The sequence below is a fragment of the Halichoerus grypus genome, chromosome 2 (assembly GCF_964656455.1).
Source record: "Halichoerus grypus chromosome 2, mHalGry1.hap1.1, whole genome shotgun sequence".
NCBI lineage: Eukaryota > Metazoa > Chordata > Mammalia > Carnivora > Phocidae > Halichoerus > Halichoerus grypus.
Window position 1 is genome coordinate 152490532 of NC_135713.1, and position 21926 is coordinate 152512457.

At 52.9% G+C, this 21926-nt stretch overlaps 1 protein-coding gene across 1 annotated transcript; it reads left to right on the plus strand.

Annotated features, from left to right (window-relative positions):
- Positions 1 to 11740: 11740 nt before the first annotated feature.
- ALOX15B (arachidonate 15-lipoxygenase type B) lies at positions 11741 to 21673 on the plus strand. Its single transcript, XM_036094518.2, has 14 exons — positions 11741 to 11887; positions 11969 to 12191; positions 12360 to 12441; positions 14542 to 14664; positions 14942 to 15045; positions 16350 to 16522; positions 16743 to 16889; positions 16982 to 17185; positions 18109 to 18195; positions 18297 to 18466; positions 18651 to 18772; positions 18870 to 18970; positions 19051 to 19221; positions 19642 to 21673. The coding sequence occupies exons 1-14, from the start codon at positions 11741 to 11743 to the stop codon at positions 19819 to 19821; spliced, it is 2034 nt and encodes a 677-aa protein (XP_035950411.1). The 3' UTR covers positions 19822 to 21673.
- The last annotated feature ends 253 nt before the right edge of the window (positions 21674 to 21926 follow it).

Sequence of the window (21926 nt, forward strand, 5' to 3'; positions counted from 1 at the left end):
CAGCGCGGATAATCGGCAGATTCTCCCCAATCAACCCCCATTTTCCGTCATTCCCTCCCTGCGTCATGAGTTGTGAGGATTTGGGGAGATACATATGACCTTGTTTGCGCCCCTCCCACTGAAAGGAAGGGTCTCATTCTCCTCCCCTGGAAGCTCCCCTGGCCCTAGTGACTTGCTTGACCAATGGAATGTCAGAAGGGACATTCAGGGACTTTGAGGCAAGATTATCATAAGAAGCTTCTCACCTTCTGTCAGAGCGTCCTGGACCCTCTGCGACCCTAAGCCTCAGTGTTAAGAAGTCACCATGCTGAAGAGGCCATGTGAGACTGCACCCGTTGACTACCCCAGCTGGGTACAGCCTCGGAGCCACCCACTTCAAGTTGTCGGATGCAGGAATAAAGTCCTCTTTAGCCTGTGTTCCAACCCATCTACCCTGAATACGACCCAGCATCTTTGTCAGTGCCATATGAAACAGAAGAATCACCCAGCAGAGCCCTGCCCAGGCTCCTGTCCTGCAAAACCATGGGGTACCAAATGCCTGTTGTAAGCCACTATGTTTGGTGTGCTTACTTTTGTGGTCATGGATAACCAGAGTACACCTCTCCATTTAGGAAGTCCTCTAAACCTTTGCCAAGAGCTTTGAAAGACCTCAGGTCAGGGCGCCTGGGTGGCTCAGGTGGTTAAGCGTCTGCCTTCGGCTCAGGTCATGATCCCAGGGTCCTGGGATCAAGTCCCACATCGGGCTCCCTGCTCAAGTGCAGAGCCTGCTTCTCCCTCTGCCTCTGCCACTCCCTCTGCTTGTGCTCTCTGGCTCTGTCTATCTCTGTCAAATAAATAAATAAAATCTTAAAAAAAAAAAAAAAAAAGAAAGACCTCAGGTCAGCAACTCACCAACAGGTGGTTTCTGAGAGGGACTCTGCCCAGAAAAGGCCAAGTAGACAGATGTTGTTTTTGCCTACTTTTTCTAGTAGCCACGTCTGATTTTCCTTTGGGGATCCACCTATCTCCACCCTCAACCCATGTCGTTTGTGTGGAGCTAACTCCTGCCCCCGCCTCGCGGAGTCTGTGACCAAGGCGGGTTCAATGAGGGTCAGCCCTAGGACCTTTGTTAGAGGTAGTAACAGGGAGACACCGCACTGGTCTTTGTGCTGGGGTTGGCAAGCTGGCAGGACGGAAGCCCACAGCTGCTGCAAACCATCTCTGCCACCACTTGGGAAGAGTCTATCTGAGAATACAATCAGTACAGTTCAACACAGAAGAAAGCAGAAATGAAATAGTGAGGGAGAACAATTCCAGACACACGTTGTGGGCACTTGGATCCATCCAAGCCCGAAGCCAGTAACTGCTGAACTTTCCAGTTACATAAGCTGATATATTCCCCTATTTTATCAAGCTAGTTTGAGTTTACAATATCCTGCTCATTCAGCTCTGCTAATTAAAACTGTACTGTTTTTTCATGACTAGGTTAAAACTCACCTCCTACAAGAAGACCTCCTTGTATTATATAGGGGATACTTATTGTTCGGGGTTTTCTATTGCCCAGAAAAGACTTCCTCACATACTTCTTAAAAAAATCTGCACTACCCCCACCACTCATTATCACCACCAACATGGCTGGACACACAGCCAGCCTGGCATCTTGTCTGACCCCTTCTTCCTGGACAGAGGAAATTGGGCCAAGGGTGGATCCTTGTCCCACACTGGGTCAATGAGAACCCTTTGCCGGGGAACTTGAAATTTGAACCAAGACCCTCTAAATCTATCCATGAATGGTGTGGCAGCTCCCTCTGCCAGGTGGACTGGGAAGGAGAAAGAATGGGTCAAGGGAGAAGAGAGTTAGAGAGAGAATTCCCTGAGTTCCTACAATGCTCCAGTCTCTGCCTCTAGGCTGTCCCTGAGGCTCAGCTGTATCTCCATCCTTGTGTCCTTATAATAAATTCTCCTTTTTACTCAAGTTCTCTCTCATGGGTGTCTGTTACTTAAAATCTCCCTGGTCTCTAGAGTGCTTTGGTCCCATCTCCCTTCTCTTCTGGATCCATGTTGCCTTGGACCACACCCTACCTTGAGGATGATAATAGGTTTCATCATAAATGCCAACTCCAGTCAGTTGGTTGTGCCTGTCTTGAGTGCTGCAATGACAAAGATTCACAGGCTACTTCTGGGCTCAAGAAGAAAAATACATGGATTGATTGGCAAGGTCTGCCGTGGGCATGAAATGGGAAGGGGTTGAGTGTCCACCATGTCTGTCCTCTAACCTTGTCACACACCCTTCCCCTTCCATACAACATCCAACTTAGTGCTTCACCTGGTCTAGACTCATATATACTTGTTGCATGGATACATGACAAGAATGACTGTTTAAGAGACCCATTCAGGGGGATGAGTGACAGGAAGTGGATGATGTGAGCATTAATGGGAGGCATCTGGTGCTCTCAGTTTAGGAATCAAATACACAGGTGTGGTGGCAGGTGGGCTAGAGCACTCTTCTCTTCTCCATCTAAGTCTTGCTCATCCTACAAATTGCAGTGCAAGCCTTCTTACCTGAAGGAAGCTTTCTCTGATACGCCCCACTCTCATGTCTGAGATGGACCTCTGCTCTAATCAGGATTCTTCTGATTGAAAGAGTTCAGGAGTCCATGAGTATTACATCTCACTACAGGCATGGCTGTATCTGGGTGCTCACATGAGGTGTCGCTATAAAATCCTCAGGTACGATTTCCTCTGTTGTCTTCATTCTCAGGTGGGCCCTCCCAAAATGGTTACAGAAATGGCCAGCAGCAGCTTCAAGACTTACTTATATCCTATCAACTTCACAACTCTAGGAAAAGAAAGTGCTTTTAAAAAAACCAAAAAACTAAAAAGAGGGGCACCTACGGTGGCTCAGTCAGTTAAGCATTTGCCTTCAGCTCAGGTCATGATCTTGGGGTCCTGGGATTGAGCCCCACATTGGGCTCTGCACTCAGTGTGGAGTCTGCTTGAGACTCTCTCCCTCTTACTCTGCCCCTCCCCCTACTCTCTCTCTCTCAAATAAATAAATAAAATCTTTAAAAAAAAAAAAAAATTTCAACAAGAGAAAGTCCTAGGGCTGATTCTTACTGGCCTGGACAAAGCCACCTATTCAACCCTGAATCGATTCCCAAACTCTTCCCAAATCTGTCTGGGGAGAACTGGATCATGTGGCTGCCCCTGAAGCCAGAGGGTGAAGTCAGCTCCACTGTATCTATTTGGACTGAGAATGGGGAGGGGCTATTCTCTACAGGAAAACAAGGGGGTTGTACCAGAAAAGGGGGTATGGGTGCTGCCATCCACACACTGTCCTTTATACTCCCTTGGACCCTGCAGTTTTCCCACCAAATCAGGAGCTCCTAGAGAACAAGGACTTGTCCTGCTAGCCTTTCACTCCCAGCCCCAGTGCGGGACCCAACACACAGAAGTTCCCAGATCCCTCCCAGCTGAAGACTTGGCCCACGTCTCAGTGACAAAGTAAAATAACCAGAAAGGAATTCCCACATCATCCTCTCCCCAGACAAGAGACCCTCCTGCAACTGTTCCCAACCAACCCCCCGTCTGCTACAATAGAAGGTGTGTCTGCCCTGTTGTCAGTCTGCTTGGTTGCCCAACCTTTGTTTCTCTTCCTCCTGGTACCAGCCCTTCGTGTTTCCCTTATGAAGCCACCCATTCTCACGTTCAGCCATGTAGTTTGTGCAGTTGAGTATAGTTGAGCGGGACTCACCTTGGGATACACCTTTGGTTGACTTGCGGGTTCCATCCTCTTGGCTACATTGGTTGGTGGTTCAGGGATCCTAGTGTAAGCCAAGTAGAGCAACGAGAAATGAGGAGGTGAGAGGACATTTGACAGAATTTTGGAAAAGGGAAAGGTCAGCCCTCCTTCTCAGGGGCTACCTCTGTTCTCCTGGTTGGCATGGTGTGAGGATGCAAGGTCTGGAACTGCCCCCATCACAGCCACACTCTATGGAGCCAACGCTGCAGAGGGCAGAGAGAAGAGAGGAAAGACATGAGGTCTTAGTCACATCTGGAGCAGCCATATTACAACCCCAAGGTGGAGGAAGCATAAAATGGTCACATTTGGCATGACACAGTTCGGCACTGGGGCTGGCCACCTTCCTACCCTTAGCCAAACTTGAGTTCTAGAAGGAAGGTAGAAGGGAGAGTAGATGGGTAATTCATTGTGTCCTGCTCCACCTCTGGATACTTCAGTTACAATAGTCACCTATGTTGCTAAAGTCGATCTGAGTTGGAATTGCCCTATTGCTTGAATTTGTACTGGTCCTGCCTGTTGCGTCCTTGTTGGGCTCTGGGCCCTACCCTTTCGCTTTCTTAGGATTTTACTTCTGAGACTAGCACTTCCTCCTGCATCAGCTTCCTTTCTCATTCTCAACAACTTAAACACGCTTCAGGGGCTGTGGTTCTCAGCCATGCCTTCGCATTAGAATCACCTGGGAAGCTGTAAAAAAATTTGCTAATACGTGGGTCTAACACCCAGACCCCGGAGAGAGACCAGAACGTTGCTTTTTCGAGTGTCCCTGGTAGTTCCAACGTGAAGCCAGGAGTGCGAATCGCTGTGAGAAGAATTGCTCATCTCGATCTTGCAAGAAGCTCTCCTTCGGTCTCAGATGCGCCTTTATTGCCCCATGCCTCTGCCCACCTTCACTGCAAAACTTCTTAAAAAATATTCTACCCTCACTGTTTCTAATTGCCTACCTTCAGTTCACTACTTTTTAGAATTTTGCAAGTTTGAAAAAAACCAATAAGGCAAACGCAAAAAATAAAATAAAGATGAATGTAGACCTTTTATAAGGGCCCACGTCTCTTTGTTACGGCTCTACCTTCATGAAAGTCCCCACAGCCCAGAGAACGCAACCGTTGCCCCTTTCAAGGTACACCCTGCGTGGGCAGAAGCACACAGGAAACAGCGAAAGATCATAGAAGGGGTCGAGGAATGGAATCAGTGGGGAAATTAGAGAGGGCGTTTTAAGTTATTCTGGATAAAACTAGGTGCAACATGAACACTGACATTTGCCCCCTTCCCAAGCTCCAGTAAAATGGCAGCAGAGGGATTTTTTTTTTTTTTTTGATGAAACGTGTTCAAAGATTCCTTGCTCTTCTGTCAAGAGTCCATTTTCCCTCCCACGTTAACTCTGAGCCGGTCAATGGAATGTGTCAGCACTTCACAGCTCTTGTCCCAAGCCTTCAGACGCCAGGGAATTACAGCTTTGGGCTTCTGCTTCTCGGGGTCCAGGCACTCTATAACAAAGCTAGGCAGGATTACTGAATGGTGAGAGACCATGTGACAGAGACACCCAGGCAGCCCCCCAGCCACAGACACGTGAACACGGCCACTTTGGATGTCCCAGCTACGGTGCGTCCCCCAGGCGAATGTATCCTGGAGAGGGACTCCAGCTGATGCTACGGGGAGCCTTGGCCAAATTGCAAAATCATCAGAAAATAAACAATTCTTCGTATTTTAAACTGTGATTTGAGGCAGTTTGTTATGCAACAGATAACCTAGATAGATTGAAGCCTATCCCACAAGTAGCAGGAACAAACCCCAGCATTAATAACCTCAGGGAAATGAAACGTTGCACCCACGAAACATGAACAGGGCGCTATTAAGAAACATATATGTGGGGGCGCCTGGGTGGCTCAGTCATTAAGTGTCTGCCTTCAGCTCAGGTCATGATCCCAGGGTCCTGGGATCGAGCCCCATATTGAGTCCTGCATTGAGCCCCGCATCGAGTGCCGCATCGGGCTCCCTGCTCAGCAGGAAGCTTGCTTCTCCCTCTCCCACTCCCCCTGCTTGTGTTCCCTCTCTCGCTGTGTCTCTCATAAAATCTTAAAAAAAAAAAAAAGAAAGAAAGAAAAAAGAAACATATGTGCGGAACAAAAAAACAGCTCTTGAAATTAAAAATATGATAGGAGAAATTAAAAAAAAACTCAATAGATTAGGAGAGAATGTTGAGGAAATTGACCAAGGGCAACGTGATGGAAAAGAGGGAAGTAAAAGAAATTGGAGAACCAGTCCAGGAGACCCCACGTCTAAATCATCTCATCGGAGTTCAAAAATGAGACAGTAGATGAAATGAAGAGAAGAGAGTAATCATGAAATAATCCCGTAGTGAAGGACACGCGTTTCAAAATTGGGAAGTCCTCCTAAGAAGGCTGAACAATGAAAAAATGATGGCGGTGCGCCCTTGTGAAGTTACAGAGCCCAGGGGGGGCAAAGGAAAGATCCTAAAAGCTTCTGGAGGGGACATCAGGTCATACAAAAAGAGCCAGGAATCCAAATGGCTTTAGGCTTCTTTATAGCAACACTTCCCATGAAGCAATGCTCTCCAAACTCTGAACAAAAATCACTTCCAAGTTATCACTCAGATGTACAGACAGATTGTAGGCGTTCCCAGACAGGTGAGGTCTTGAAAGCTTCTCGTCCCTTCCCTGTACACTTTCTGAAGTAGCCAGCTATTAAAGGGCATGCTCCATGGAAATGAAATAAGCCGAGAAAGAGGAAAGCATGGGGTACAGGAGACTGGAGCGCTAGCACAGCAGAGGGGGGAAGAATCCCTGAGGGGTGGTGGGGACGCAAGAGCCCAGGAGAGCCCAGCTAAGTAGGGGTCTGGAGGGCATCGCAAGGTGGAGACAGCCTGGGAGTATTTGATGTGCCCGAGCATGCTGAGGGGATCCAGACAAGCAGTGAAGTTAATACAAGTATCTAAAAATCAATCCAAATAATAACAAATTGATAATTATTACCCAGAGAAGCCACAGATGGTTTTGCAGGCAAGGAAAAAAATACTTACAGCTCACTCTAAAGCTCCCCTATGAATAGCACGCACATAGTCAAATCGTGTAAATACTGAGTGCTGGGTTTTGCTACAGCCCTACTGAAATTCTATCTGAAGGTGAGATGAGAAAGGTTTGCAGGTTTTCATTTCAAGATTATCAACCAAAAGAGAGGAAAGTTATTGTCTTTAATGTGTGGAAAACAGCAGTAGTGGTGCCGGGCACAGCTGTTACTGGTGAGACACTTCCAGAACTATTTGTCTCTTTAAATCATGGGCATCTAGGGCTCCTGGGTGGCTCAGTTGGTTAAGCATCTGCCTCCAGCTCAGGTCATGATCCCAGGGTGCTGCATCGGAGTCTGCTTCTTCCTCACCCCTTTGCTCGTGATCTCTCTCATGCTCTCTAATAAACAACTTTAAAAAAAATCTTTCAATCCTGTGCATCTATAGCTTTGATCAAAATTTTAGAATTTAAAAGAAAGAAAAGGAGGAGGCGGGAAAGAAGGAAGGAAGGGAGAGGGGGAGGGAGGGAGGGAGGAGGAAGATAGGGAGGAGCCAGGGCATTCAGGAATTCAAAGCAGGGGCGTACTTGATCTGATTGACATTTTTTAAGCCTCGAGTAAGTTCCTTCCGCGTCAGGGCTCTGATTTCTTCCTCTGTATCTGGAAGGGTCCGATGACACCTCCCAGAAGACCCTGTCAGAACAGAGGTAAATATTGAAATGCTCAAGGGCAGTAGCTCTGAAGAAGAATGGCCAGGCCTGCCTATTGAAAATGTACATCCCCCAAGTCCAGTCTCTGGAGACTGCCTCCCTGGGGTGAGGTCGGTAGGCCTGGGGAAGTGGCTTTTTAAATAAGCACCGCGATGCATGTGGGCTACTGGGCATGTCTTGAGCAACCGTGCTCCAGGCCAGAGCCCAGGAGGTGCAGGGTCACACTGGATCACAAGCCAATCCTCACGACATCAGGAAGAGAGTGCCAATTCGGTGTGCTGTCGCTTTAACATCCTCCTAGCACAGTACCTTGTGAATAACTCTCCCGGGAACAAGGAACCAGCTGCCGGCAAACAGAACGCACCCAGAGTTGAGTAACCCTTCTCATAGCACTCATGTCTCCTGTGATCTTCTCTCATGGGAACTGAAACTGATTTTCAATTTACAGTAGGGACACAAAGTTGCCTTTAAAATAGACTCACTTAAATTTATAGAAGGGAAAAGGAAGCGGAAAATAGCAGAGAAAGGGAATCCAAAGATGCATTTTAGGGTGGGAAAACAGGAAAGCATCGCTACCTTTTCTTAGCCTCACTGTGCCGGGCACATACATACGGGCAATATTGATTTATGCCACAAGAATGACCTACAAATAAAAAAAATGTTGAATATATTTAGAAATGTGTTGTTCTTGCATGTGAGTTACATGATAAACGGAAAACTTGACCTGACAATGGATCATAATCATGATGGTTTGGGTAAAGAACATTAATAGACAATGCTCTACAGGAAATATAGAAATGGGGACACCTGTCTGGTTCAGTTGGAAGATCATTTGACTCTTGATCTTGGGGCTGTGAGTTCGAGCCCCACGTTGGGTGCAGAGATTACTTAAATAAATATATTTTTTAAGAGAAAGAAAATATACAAATGGGGGCGCCTGGGTGGCTCAGTCGTTAAGCGTCTGCCTTCGGCTCAGGTCATGATCCCAGGGTCTTGAGATCCAGTCCCACATCGGGCTCCTTGCTCAGCGGGAAGCCTGCTTCTCCCTCTCCCACTCCCCCTGCTTGTGTTCCCTCTCTGGCTGTCTCTCTCTCTCCGTTGAAAAATAAATAAAATCTTAAAAAAAAAAAATTAAAAAAAAAAACTGCTTTAAAAAAAAAAAGAAAGAAAATATACAAATGGCCAATAAGCACATGAAACCATGTTCAACACCATTAGTCATCAGGGAAATACAGATCAAAACCACAATGAGATCCCACTTCATATCCATGAAAAGGGCGATGATCAAATATACAGGAAAGAACAAGTGTTGACAAGGATGTGGGCAAATTAGAACCCTTGTGCATTGCGCGGGTGGGAATGAAAAATGGTGCAGCCCCTGTGGAAAACAGCGTGGTGGCTCCTCAAAAAAATTCAACATAGAGTTACCATATAATCTAGCAATTCTGCTTCTAGGTATATACTCAAAAGAATTAAACAGGATTCAAACATATTTGTATACCAGTGTTCATAACAGCATTATTCACAATAGCCTCCCCCCGAAAAATGAATAAAGGGGTGCCTGGCTGGCTCTGTGGGTGGAGCGCATGACTCTTGATTTTGAGGTCGTGAGTTCAAGCCCCACGTTGGGTGCGGCACTTACTTGAGAGCATTATGCCAAATGGACTAAGCAAGACACAAAAGGACAAATATTGTGTGATTCCACTTATATAAGGTACCTAGAGTAGTCAAATTCAGAGACAGAAAGAAGAATAGAGGGTACCAGGGGTTGGGGGTGGGGAGAATGGTTTTGCTTTGTCTTTTAATAGATAGAGAGTTTCGGTTTGGAATGACGACAAAGTTCTGGAGACGGTGGGGATGGATGGTTGCACACCACAGTGAATCCATCTGAGTGTGATGCATTGTGAATGTGCTGTCTGAACCGCACTCTCAAAAACTGTCAAAATGGTAAACTTTAGGTTGTATATATTTTACCACAATTTAAAAAAAAAGAATGCGGGCGCCTGGGTGGCTCAGATGGTTCAGCGTCTGCCTTCAGCTCAGGTCATGATCCCAGGGTCCTGGGATCGAGCCCCACATCGGGCTCCTGGCTCAACGAGGAGCCTGCTTCTCCCTCTGCCTCTCTCCCTGCTCATGCTTTCTCTCTCTGTATCTCTGTGTCTCAAATGAATGAATAAAATCTTTAAAAAAATAAAATAAAAAAATTAAAAAAAAGAATGGGTGATTTATAAAATCCAAACATTCTGCCCAGAAACAATATTCTTATAGCCATAGGCTCTCCTCTCCCTGAGGATACAGATTACAATTTTTTTTTTTTAATTCTCTTCTGCTCCCCACCTTGTCTGTTCCTTCAATCTTGCTTGTTTTGATCCTTGTCTTTTAGATATAAGCCTTCAAGGAAGTTCTGGGGATCCTTGGCCACCCACTCATCTTTAAGAGTGAGTCAACAAACGCTGACTGGGAACGGTGTGTGAACAGGGCCATTTCATTGGAGGACCCTACATGACACTTGAGCTGGTCAGTTCCTCTAGAGAGAAGCCCTCCAGTCTTGACTGGTGGGTGGAGTTTGGGGGTACAGTATGGTGGCTGCCAACAGACTTGGACCCAACCAAGCGAAAGGGGCTGGGGCCCCCACTGCTCAGTGTGTAGACTTTCACCCCATCCTCCAATTTTAAATGTTGTGTCCCACCCTCAGCTCTAACTGGTATCCCCAAGTCCAGACTCCCTTTAGGTCAATCTCTCCAGAAAAGAAATCTCCAAACATCTGTGGGAGGGGGAAAGGGGAAGGTCTCCTGCTGGCTGTGTGAGGTAAGGGAGGGTATCTGGGGGGAGGAGGGGTCCTAATGGCGTCTCATAAAAACTTCTGTCCCATCAGCCTGTGTTCTACTACTCTCAGAGCACCTGTCTCCCAATTCATAAGACCTTGGGGGATTTTGAAGTGGGAATTCTGGGCTTCTGCCTTCTCCTGTCTGTTAAATCAGTTGCTGACATTTCCATACTCATTTTCCTGTCCTTGTAGGTTTATGCCTTAAACTTGGTATTTTAGTGGGATTCCAGGAGGGTGGAGGTAAAGTATGTGGGAGTGCGCCGCTGGAATTCTATTCCAGGTCACACGGCCCCCACCATACCACCAGCAAGGCTCTGGGCGGGGTCCCAGACACTACCGTGGGATTTGGCCACGTGCCTGCCAGAGCTTGGCGGCACAGAACCGGGCTGGTTGCCTTAATCACGCTCAGCAGCCCGTGGCACAGACTCTGAGGTCTCCTTGTTGACAGACCCAGGAATCATTTCTGCCTTCCTCTGATGCAACTCTCAGATTTGACCAATCTCTTGGCTTTCATGAAACACCCCCTCTGGGTCCTCCTTGTACCTCACTGACTGATCCTCCCTGGATCTGCCTCCGAGTTCCATGACTTCCAAATGGCAGAGAACCAATAGGGCACAGCCCATTCCCTCTTCTCTATCTACATTCTCTGCCTAGGATGCTCAGGGGCACGGACCCCAGCCTTGTGCTCTAGACCCGGCCGTGGTTTCTCCGCTTGGATGTCTACTAGGCATCTCAGAGAGCATTTCCAGACCAGAGCCCCCAAATCTGTCAGTCCCCCAAACTGAACCCCATACCTCCTCCCTGACATCTCTCCCTCTCTCCTCCGATGCATCCCTGCCTCCTTTGCTTACGCATTTTCTCTCGCGCTTGATTTTTAACCTCCAAGGGGGCAAAGACTGGGTCTTGCCTGGGCAGTCTTCACAGTACCTAAGGAAGTAAGAGGCACATGGTTGGTTCTCAAAATTATTTATTGGCAGCAATAAAATAATGAACGCAGGCCAAGAAGAGCTGTAGAAAGTGGAGAGGTGGGGCTGCAGAGGCTTTTAGAGGCTAAGAAGGCAAAGAAACAAAGAGGGGCCCAAATGTATCTCCGCCCCCCGCTTGGATCCTGACTCTCTCTCTGGCCCTGCATCCCTGAAAGGTCCGGGTCCCCTAACCTCAGGACACCCAGTCCCTGCTCACCCCGCACTGCGGAGCCTCCCAGCCCCGCCCGTCTCGGCCCTGGGCCGGGCGTGTGTTTGCTTACCGGGTAAAGGGGCTCCGTGCGCACTCGGAATGGGGGACAGCAATCCGTCGCGCGGGACCGGCGCCTGGCGGGGCGGGGCGGGGCGTGTCCCCAGCTGAGCCGCCAGCTTTAAAGGTCTCAGCGGCCCAGCAGACAGCCAGACTTGGGCCGGCACCATGGCCAAGCTCAGCGTGAGAGTGTCCACCGGGGAGGCCATCGGGGCTGGCACGTGGAACAAAATAGCTGTCAGCATCGTGGGGACCCGGGGAGAGACCCCCCCACTGCGCCTGGACCACCCGGGCAAGGAGTTCAGCGCGGGCGCTGTGAGTGCCCTGCGGGCCGGGGTGGAGGCGGAGGAGGGAGCAGGGGACGGGCCCCTCGGATCCTAAGCCTCTCCCCTCCAGGTGGAGGACTTCCAGCTGGAGTCCCCCCAGGACGTGGGCCCGGTGCTGCTGCTGCGCGTGCACAAGGCGCCCCTGCTGCTGCCGGTCCCGGTCGGGGCCGTGGCCCGGGACGCCTGGTTCTGCCGCTGGTTCCAGCTCACCCCGCCGCGGGGCGCCCCCCTACGCTTCCCCTGCTACCAGTGGCTGGAGGGCGCGGGGAGCCTGTCGCTGCGCGCGGGGGCCGGTGAGCCGGGCGGGGGCAAGGCAAGGGGAGTGGAGGGGTGGGCTGGTGTGGCCTCTGGGGAGGAGGAGGGGGCAGCCGGTGTGGGAGCAGGGGACCCAGGGCGGGGGGCAGAGCAGCTGGGGGGGGGGTGTTTCTCTGCCCTCCTCACCCGCTCCTGTGCGCTCACAGCCAAGGTCTCCTGGGCAGACGACCACCCCATCCTCCGGCAACAGCGCCAGGAAGAGCTGCAGGCCAGGCAGGACTCGTACCAGTGAGGAGGGGGCTACTGTGGGGTGCTGGTGGGGGGCGGGGGGGAGCGGGGGTCGCCCAAGGGATGTGGGGCAGCCTGGGTTCCCCCGGGATGACACAGACTGAAGTCCCCGCCAGTCCTCTCCGAGGACAGCATCAGCATCCGGGGGCTCGTTAGAAATGCAAATTCCCCGACACCCTCAGGCCTGCTGAATACCGCGGGTGCCGGCAGCAATTCTGTTGGAACCAGCCTTCCGGAGCATTCTGGTGCCCCGGAGAGTGGGAAAACCAGGGCTGGGAATACCTCACCCCTGCAGGCGTCTTGCTTGCCCTGGGCCTTTTTCATCCATCAACTTGTTTTATCCTCCTGGAAATCTGGGCCGAACCAGAAATCCACGCCCCCCTCCAAGTCCAGGAAACTCATCCTGCAGGGCAGGTGGGAGGAGGGCTCTTCCTCTGCCCCAGGCTCAGCTGGGACAGGCGGGTCCCAGAGGCAGCCTTGGTGAGGGGTGGAGGCTGCAGGGGAGCTTGGGCTGCAGGTAGGCGGACAAAGCCAGGGACCACAGGGCGCTCAGGGGCAGGTTTTCAAAAAGGTCGTGTTCTGGCCAACTCAGCTGCTCCCAAAGCCCGGGCTGCAGGCTTTTGCTCCAGGTCTCTCAGCTACATGGGCTCCAGCTGTCTAGGCCCTCAGGCCTTGAAGTGTGGCCTCAGATCACAGTGTCAGCATCACCTGGGAGCTCGCGGGCTCTGGGGCCCACCCACGCCAGACCTGCTAAATCAGAACCTGCATTTCACCAAGATCTCTGGGTGAATGGGTTTGTACACTCCCGTGTGAGAAGCAGGGTTGGGCCACCACCTAGGAGCAGTGTACTTTAATTGCCACTTGTTCTTTGAAGTCGAAAGTTCCAGCCCAAGGGCAATGACTGACTGAATGAATAAGAGGAGGACTGGCCTGGGGCGGGGTGCGGGGTGTGCTCAGCTTCCGGGGACAGGATTTTACCATTGCACCCAAAGTCTTCAGGCTGTATTGATTGCTTGATCAAGATGCCTGAGGCCTGGGGAAGAGTAAATTTCTGCACCCCCTCAAGCTTATGGAAGTCAAAGTGCCTCCCCTTGGGATGCCTGCCCAAGGTTCCTGAAGCCTTCATGAACTCCCTTGTGAGATGCATCTGTGTGAGTCAGGGATTTTGTGGTTGCAAGAAAAAAAAAAAAGGCCAGCGAGCAGACTGGGGGTGGGGGCGGAGGGTGGGAGTGTGTCAGAAGGACACACACCCACAGACGTACTGGGAGGGTAGCCAGATCTCAGAGACCAGAAACCAAGGTGATTCTCTCCCTGTCTCTGGGGGCCTAGGTGCTTCTCTCTTTCTCTTGTTTCACGTTTCTCTTTCTCCCTCTGTAGACAGCTTTCTTTGGGTCCCAGTCCCTACAGTGGAAAGTGGCCATAACTCACAGTCCCTATGTTTGCATGTGGTAGTCCAGATATCCAGACAGATAGTCTTTCTGGCTCAACCCTGTTAAAAAAAAAAAAAATAATAATCAACCGAGTGCATTTGAAGATCAAGTTGGCTTTATTCGATGATTTGCGAATCAGGCAGCGTCCGCTCTAGCAGAGAAGGAGTTCTGAGGAGCCGTGCAAAATGATAGGCTTTTCTAGGCAGATCGGGGCGGAAAAAGGCAGTTTCTAGCAAAAAAGCGGATTGTTTCAGGCAAGATCACCTTCCTTTGAGGAAAGGTGGGGATCTATCAGGCAGGTTACCTCTCTGGTGATGACCCAGTAATTCCAGGTTGACTGGTTAAAGGTCACGTTCCTGGGAGCGGCTGACCTTGCAGATAGGTTAGGCATGAAGCCTTGGATTGCAGAGGGGAGTTAGCACAAGTGACTCCATTTTGGACCCGATGTCTGATTCCCCAGAAAGGACGTTGATTGGCCTAGCTCTGGTTAGGTGCCCAGGCCAGGACCAGTCAGCTGTGGGAACGAGGCAGGGACAGAGCTCGGGAATACCCTCGCTCATAGAAGGGGGCTGGCTCTGACGAGGGCTTCCAGGGCCCTACCTCTCCCTTTGCCCCAGTCGGTGGGTTCCCTGAGCCTTCTTGTGGACAACCTTCCTGCTCCTCCCTCCAGCTGGAAGACTTACAGGCCAGGCTGGCCTCACTGTCTGGATGAGAAGTCTGTGAAAGATCTGGATCTCAACATCAAATACTCTGTCATGAAGAATTCCTGCTTCTACCTGAAATTCAGCTCTGCGTAAGGATGCCCACTCCCTCCCGACCCTGGGCCTCAGCTGCCCTGGGGCTCCCACCTTCTGCCCTCCCCCACTGTCAAGGACGTGGGTCACACAGTCCTACCCAGGGCACAGACTCTGCCCACCACCAATTCCCACGAGACCGTGATGACCTCAGGGGCAGTGGCTACTTGGGGACCTGGGGGCTGGTTCGAGAGCCCAGGAAGGATAAGGCCAGCTGACAGGGGAGGGTCTCCCAGGGCCTCTTGTCCCCTCCCCACCCTTGACACCCCCTGACAGGTTTACGGAGCTGAAACTCAAGGGGCTGCTGGACCGCAAGGGGCTCTGGAAGAGTCTGAACGAGATGAGAAGGATGTTGAACTTCTGCAAGACCCCGGCCGCTGGTGAGGAACTCGGGCTGGAGCTCCTGAGTTCTTCCCTGAGACCTCAGCTCTCCTAGCTGTCCAGAGCCTCAGAAAACCAAGCACTGATTCACCGTGTGACCCTGGGCAGGCCCCTGTCCCTCGATAGACCTTACTTCCTCCACAGATACAAAAGAGGGTGGAGACTGGGTGCATCCCTAACCTTCTAACGCCCCTAATCCAATAGACATTTGCTGGGCAGTGACCCATCAGACACTAGGTTAGGGCTGTGGACACAGTCTTTGTCCCCACCAGGCTCATAGTTGAGCAGGTGAGTGGACAATAGGCTCAAAATCAAAATACTGAGTTTCCCTTGTGAAACCTGTTCATTGGCCCCAGCAAAAGTACATAAAAGGGGGTCTTGCCTTGTCTGGGCCGTGGGGGGGGGGGGGGGATGTGTGTGTCCTGGAAAGCTGTCCCCAGGAGGGGACGTGTCTCTTGAGACCTTGAAGTTGAGTAGGTATTAAGAGTACCAAGAATGGGCAGAGTGCGTTTTTGGCTCAGGGGACAGTGAATGCGAAGGCCCTGAAGATGGAAGGACCAGAGGCCTTCTTGGGGGGAAGAGACCTCTACCTTGGCCAAAGGGAGGGAAAATAAGAGACAGAGTGGGGGAGGTGCACGGGACCCCGGGGCACACAGGGCTGGGGAGCCCAAGGTGGGAACTCGGGCTTTTCCCAAGTGCAGTGGGAAGCTTTGGCTGGCTGCCAGGCAAGGACTGAACAGCCAGATGTGCCCTGTGGGGGGCAGGGTGTTAGCAGGCGGGACTGGAAGCAGGAGGAGCAGTTATGAGGCCCTGGCCATGGTCAGCAGAGGATGGTGGCCTCAGCAGGGCAGTGACAGCAGAGACGGGGTGGACAGGTGGGGCCAGAGCTACTCAGGATGGAGCATCAGTGGGGACTGATGGGAGGAGGAGGAGAGGGAGCTCATGTGAGCGGTCCCCAGCTCTGCCTGCAACCAGCTGGATGGGGGTGCAGGTCCCCAGGCGCCAGGCGATGGGAGAGGTGGCCCGGAGCCGTAGCCCCCAGTGCTGTGTTTGAGGCTGCTGAATCCTGGCCTTGGGATGTCAGGTAGACGGGAGGACGGGTGGGCTGGGGGCTCGGATTTGCTGGTTGGTGAGAGGCAGTGGCTGAAGCCCAGGCTGAGAAAGGTACAGAGTGCGAAGCGAAGGGAGCTCAGGATGGACCCAGGAGCAAGCAACTCCACCATGAAGCTCAGGGACGGGGTGGGGGGCTTCCATGTTGAGATGACCTGGTCCCCCGCTCCCCCCGCTGCCCTCTCCCCCCCAGAGTACGTGTTTAAACACTGGCAGGAGGACGCCTTCTTTGCCTCCCAGTTCCTGAATGGCCTCAACCCTGTCCTGATCCACCGCTGTCGCCACCTGCCAGAGAACTTCCCCGTCACTGATGACATGGTGGCCCCCGTGCTGGGCCCTGGGACCAGTCTGCAGGCTGAGCTGGAGGTGAGGGGCTCGGGGTCCAGGCCCTGCACACCGCCGTCCCGGTGCCTTGGGGCCGTCCCCTGCTGGAGAGGCCCGCCTTCTTCGTGCCTAAGGACCTCCTTGTGCTGCGCGCCAACAGCGCCCTCTCCCGGGCAGACGCCTTTCCCGGCCCTGAGTCCTCTCCCCGCCCCGCCCCTGCATCCGTTAGAGGCAGCCCCTGCTCCCCCTCTCCCTCCTGCAGAGGGGCTCCCTGTTCCTGGTGGATCATGGCATCCTCTCTGGCATCCGCACCAACGCCGTGAATGGGAGGCCCCAGTTCTCCGCGGCCCCGATGACCCTGCTGTTCCAGCGCCCCGGGGGAGGGCCGCTGCTGCCCCTCGCCATCCAGGTCAGCGGCAGGGCAGGGGGAGGGAGGGGTTTGACGGAGGGGCCCCGCAGACACCCCACGGCCACCTCTCCCCGCACCGGCTCCTCCCACAGCTCAGCCAGACCCCGGGACCCGACAGCCCCATCTTCCTGCCCGGCGACAACAAGTGGGACTGGTTGCTGGCCAAGACGTGGGTGCGGCACGCCGAATTCTCCGTCCACGAGGCTGTCACGCACCTGTTGCACGCGCACCTGCTGCCTGAGGTGTTCGCCTTGGCCACGCTGCGCCAGCTGCCTCACTGCCATCCACTCTTCAAGGTCCGTGGCTCGGCAACGTGCCCACACTGTGTCCCTGCACCCCGGGCGTGCTCAGCGGCCTGGGCGCCGTGGCCCCCTCCCTCCAGGTGCAGAGCCCCCATCCTGCTGCAGGACGCCCTCCCCGGCAGCCTGCTTTCCCACAGGCCCTAAGCCGGGGCGAGGGGTGCGGGGCCTGGCGGGAGGAAGGGGGCTGCTTGGGACTTCTTAGGAGAGAGCAGAGGGACAGCCAGCCGCTGTCCAGAAGCCCCGTTCCTAGGCGAGATCTAAGGCAGATGTCAGAGCGTGCCCTTGGCTTTGAGGGAACAGCAGGTTGCTTGCAGCAGGGGCGAGGGAACCCTGGGACGGAGACCCGCGTCTCTAACCTGGGCTCCGCTAAGCCTTCAGATGGCCCAGATTGCTTTCCCCCAGGGACCTGGGGCATCTCTTCTCCGAAGGGCAGGAATTTCTCCCATGCGGGCAGGGTCCACGGCTCTTTGGATTCTCTGATTCTTACTGAGGCAGGCTCCTGAGTCCCAGACGCAGGACCTTTTCTATCCTCTCCAGTCCAGGCTGATTGTTTCTGACCCTCGGCAGCTCCCAGGGCCTGGTACTCCGCGGGGATGGTTCCATTTTGCTCTGCCGGCCCCGCTTTTCATGGTGCTTTGCCTGCGCACGGGTTAGTAAATCACAGGATGCCAGAGCCGGGGGGCTCGTAGTGCTCCAGATCAGCCCCCTCATTTGCCCGGAGAGAGGAAGGTGCCAGGCCCGGGTCATAGCACAGGATGCCGGTGGAAGCCCAGCCCCTGGCACGAGGTCTGGGGCCCCGATCCCTGTCCCCGGCTGGTCCTCTTGTCGCTGTCATCTCTTTCCATGGGTGATTTATAAGACTTGGTGCCTCTCTGGCCCCAGACCTCACCCACCTGTGTCTTCTCCGACCCTTACAGCTGTTGATCCCCCACACTCGATACACCCTGCATATCAACACTCTTGCCCGCGAGCTGCTCATCGCCCCGGGGCAGGTGGTGGACAGGGTAAGTCTGCTTCAGGGAGGGTGGCGATGGGAGCATCCCCGTGTCTCCCGCCAGCGCTGCCTGGGGCCAGCGCTCCGGCACCCAGGAGTTCTGTCTCCCAGTCCACAAGCATTGGCGTTGGAGGCTTCTCGGAGCTGATACAGAGGAACATGGAACAGCTGAGCTATTCCGTCCTGTGTCTGCCCGAGGATATCCAGGCCCGAGGAGTCGAAGACATCCCGAATTACTACTACCGGGATGACGGGTTGCAGATCTGGGGTGCAGTGGAGAGGTGAAGTGGCCATCCCCAATGAGCCGGGGGGTGGGGGAGGCAAGAAGATGGGGGAGGAGCGGGAGGGCCCAGGGAGGCTCCCGACAAGGAGGGGGGCTGGACATGAATGACCCTGAGCCGTGTTGCTCCTCAGGGAGGGAGGGTCAGGGTCAAAAGTCGGGACTGAACCCAGTGCACCTTGCAGCTTTGTCTTCGAAATAATCAACATCTACTACCCAAGTGATGCATCGGTGCATGCTGACCATGAACTCCAAGCCTGGGTGTGGGAGATCTTCTCAGAGGGCTTCCTGGGCAGGGAGAGCTCAGGTACGGGGACCTCAGCCCTTGGGCCCCACTCTCAGTCCCCTGCAGCAGGGTCCTGAGGACCCTGGCAGCCGCATGCCTGGCCCCCCTCCCCCCGCAGGTGTGCCCTCCGCGCTGGAGACCCGGGAAGCCCTGGTCAAGTACGTCACCATGGTCATTTTCAACTGCTCAGCCAAGCACTACGCTGTCAGTGCCGGGCAGGTGAGGACGGTCAGTGCCGGGGTGGGGGGACAGAGGGGGGCCAGGCTCCTAGGACTCAACATTGCCTTCTTGGCTTTCAGTTTGACTTCTGTGTCTGGATGCCCAACCTGCCTCCCACCATGCAGCTGCCACCCCCCACCTCCAAAGGCCAGACAAGGCCAGAGGGGTTTCTAGCCACCCTCCCGCCGGTCAATGCCACATGTGACATTATCATTGCCCTCTGGCTGCTGAGCAAGGAGCCTGGGGACCAAGTGAGTGTGGGGCTGGGGGCCAGGCCAGGCCAGCTCCAGGGTGTGCAAGGGGGTGTCCTTTCCCTTCTCTGGCACAGACCCCACCCTGCCTTCAAGACGCTGGGTCTCTTCACCCCACTGAACCTTCCCAGGGGGACACATGAACGTTGGACATCTCACCAGGAGGGTCAAATGATCAAATGAGTTCATGCAGAGTCACCCTAGCTGCAAGGGGATCACGCTGGGGGTGGGGACTCCCCTTGGAAAGCTCTGACTTGAGCTTTCAGTCCCCAAGAGCTGCCTGCAGTGACCCTCATTGCCTAAAGGGAGGGATAGGGCTGAGGCTCAGAGGGAGGCTACTTCCAGGTCCCCGGGTGGACAGCTAACGTGGGTCCCAGCTGCTGAGCAGCCCCTTCACTCAACCTTGTGGTTGGTTCCCAGCGGCCCCTGGGCACCTACCCAGAGGAGCACTTCACGGAGGAGGCTCCTCAGCAGAGCATCACCGCCTTCCAGAGCCGCCTGGCCCAGATCTCGAAGGATATCCGGGAGCGGAACCGGAGGCTGTCACTGCCCTACACCTACCTGGACCCTCCGCTCATTGAAAACAGCGTATCCATCTAAATCCCCTGGAGAACAGGGTGCTCTGAGGCATCCTTTGGACCCCATAAAACCAGGCCCCCCATATGCCTCTCCTGGGACAACCAAACCACACAGAACTCACCCCACACACCACAAAACAACAGAAACAAAGCAGAGAAACAAAAGACCCCAAAGAACAGCACCACCGTACCGTACGTTTTGAAGACACCGAGCTTCAAAGTGCTCAAACACCCACAGCTCCCTTAAAGGGTTTTATGACTTTGTGTTGCTTTGCATTTTTGCATTACATTATGATGGGGGGGATCCCCTGATACCCGCTGATCCCACTGACCACAGCTGAGTGTAATGGTCGCCTGATGCGGGGTGGCCCTCCTGGCGGGTTGAAAAATTGCCCAAGAGGTTGATAGTGACCTATGGTCTCAGCTATAACAATGAACAACCCACTAAGAAGGGGCCACCAGAAGCAGGGCAGAAGGAAGTTGACAACTGTCTGGGCAGTACCCACATATGCTTTCCTAAAAACTTGTTCCAAAGTTGGACAAAAAAGCTTGCATATTATAAAGCAGGTTCCATTTCCAGAGAATTAGAAAATAGCGGAGCCATAATAATCCTATGTTGCCTTCCAGATTCAGTCCTCAGTGATGGAATTCCAACACTGCATACACATTCTTCCCTTCTGTTCTTCTTTCTTCTTGTCTCAAATCAAGAGTCATCCATTAAGGCCAAAATGGCTCCCTTTGGAATTCACCTAATGGTTTCCACCTCTGCCTCATATTGTAGGCTTGGTTTTTGAGGTTCGCTAAGTTTTATAAAACAGTGCGGACAGAATGTGATAGGTATTTGAATCGCTACACAAACACGACCACTGAGAGAGAGCGATGCTCTAGGAAATGCTAGAGGGCAGCTCCCCAGGTGAGATTGTATGCCCCAGATGAGCCAGAGATACAGAGCTCTTAAAGTCTTTGGCTTCAAGCAACAGAAGACAATTCCTGATAACTTAAGCGATAAAAGCAATAAAAATGGAGAAGAAACTGAGTCTCAAGGGATTAAAAAAAAAAAAGCATTACACACCGTCCTCGGGAAGGACCCAAGGAGGCTCTGGGCACAGGACCCAATGCACAGCGTCCTCAGGCGCTGCTGTCAGAATGACCAAGCTCCTACCACCTTTTGTCTTTGAATTCTTAGCTTCAGTATGCAAATTCCATGAGGACAGGCCTGTCGGACTTGACTTGGAGGGGCAGAAACCATTAGCTGCTGTGGCGGAAACTTGAGCTCGCTAAATAGCTCAGGTTGGGGCCATATGACCGATGCCGGCCAATGGATCGTGGAGGAAGCAATGTATGTCACTTCCACGATGAGGCAGTTGGGAGCCGGCGTGCCTCCCTCATCCTTCCCTCGCCCTTGAGGCTACCTTGGAGGCATGCTCCAGAAGACATGAGCCCCTCCTCCCCTTGATCCCTAGACTGCATGCTCATGAGGACAGGGTTCATAACTGCCCACCACAGTGCTTAGCACACAGCAGGAGCTCAGTAAGTAGGTGTTGAGTGGAGGACATCATACCCAAACGGTTCCTCAAACCCTTCCATGCCCCTTTGCAGTTACCTGTGTGTTTCCCCAACCAGACCATGAGTTTCTTGAAGGCAGGAGCTGGGTCTCATTCCGTTTATATTCCTGGTGCCCAGCACTGTGCTGACATGAGAGAGAGCTGACAAATGTTTGTCTGATGATGGATAAAAGGGAGAATGATTGAATGTACATACGTGTGGACGGATGGATGGACGGACGGATGGATGGAAAGATGGACGGATGGAGGGATGAACTACTGAGTTGGAAGGCAATTGTGCTCCAGTCAATAAACTGGTATTTGCTTCAATGTATGTCTTTTGGGAGCAACTATCATCTGGAGAAAATGGAGAAACCAAGGCAGCTCAGCAGTGAAAATCCAAGCAGTCAGTCTCCAATCCTCCTTGGAGAAGCCCCCACCCCCTCCACCACACAGGCCTGTGACCCCTCTGACTCTCCTTCTCTCTCTCTTTCTCTCTGTCTCTGTCTGTCTCTCCTCTGTCTCTCACACACATACCCAAGTCCTTGGACTCTTGGCTGATAAGCCATAAGAAGAGAAGTTT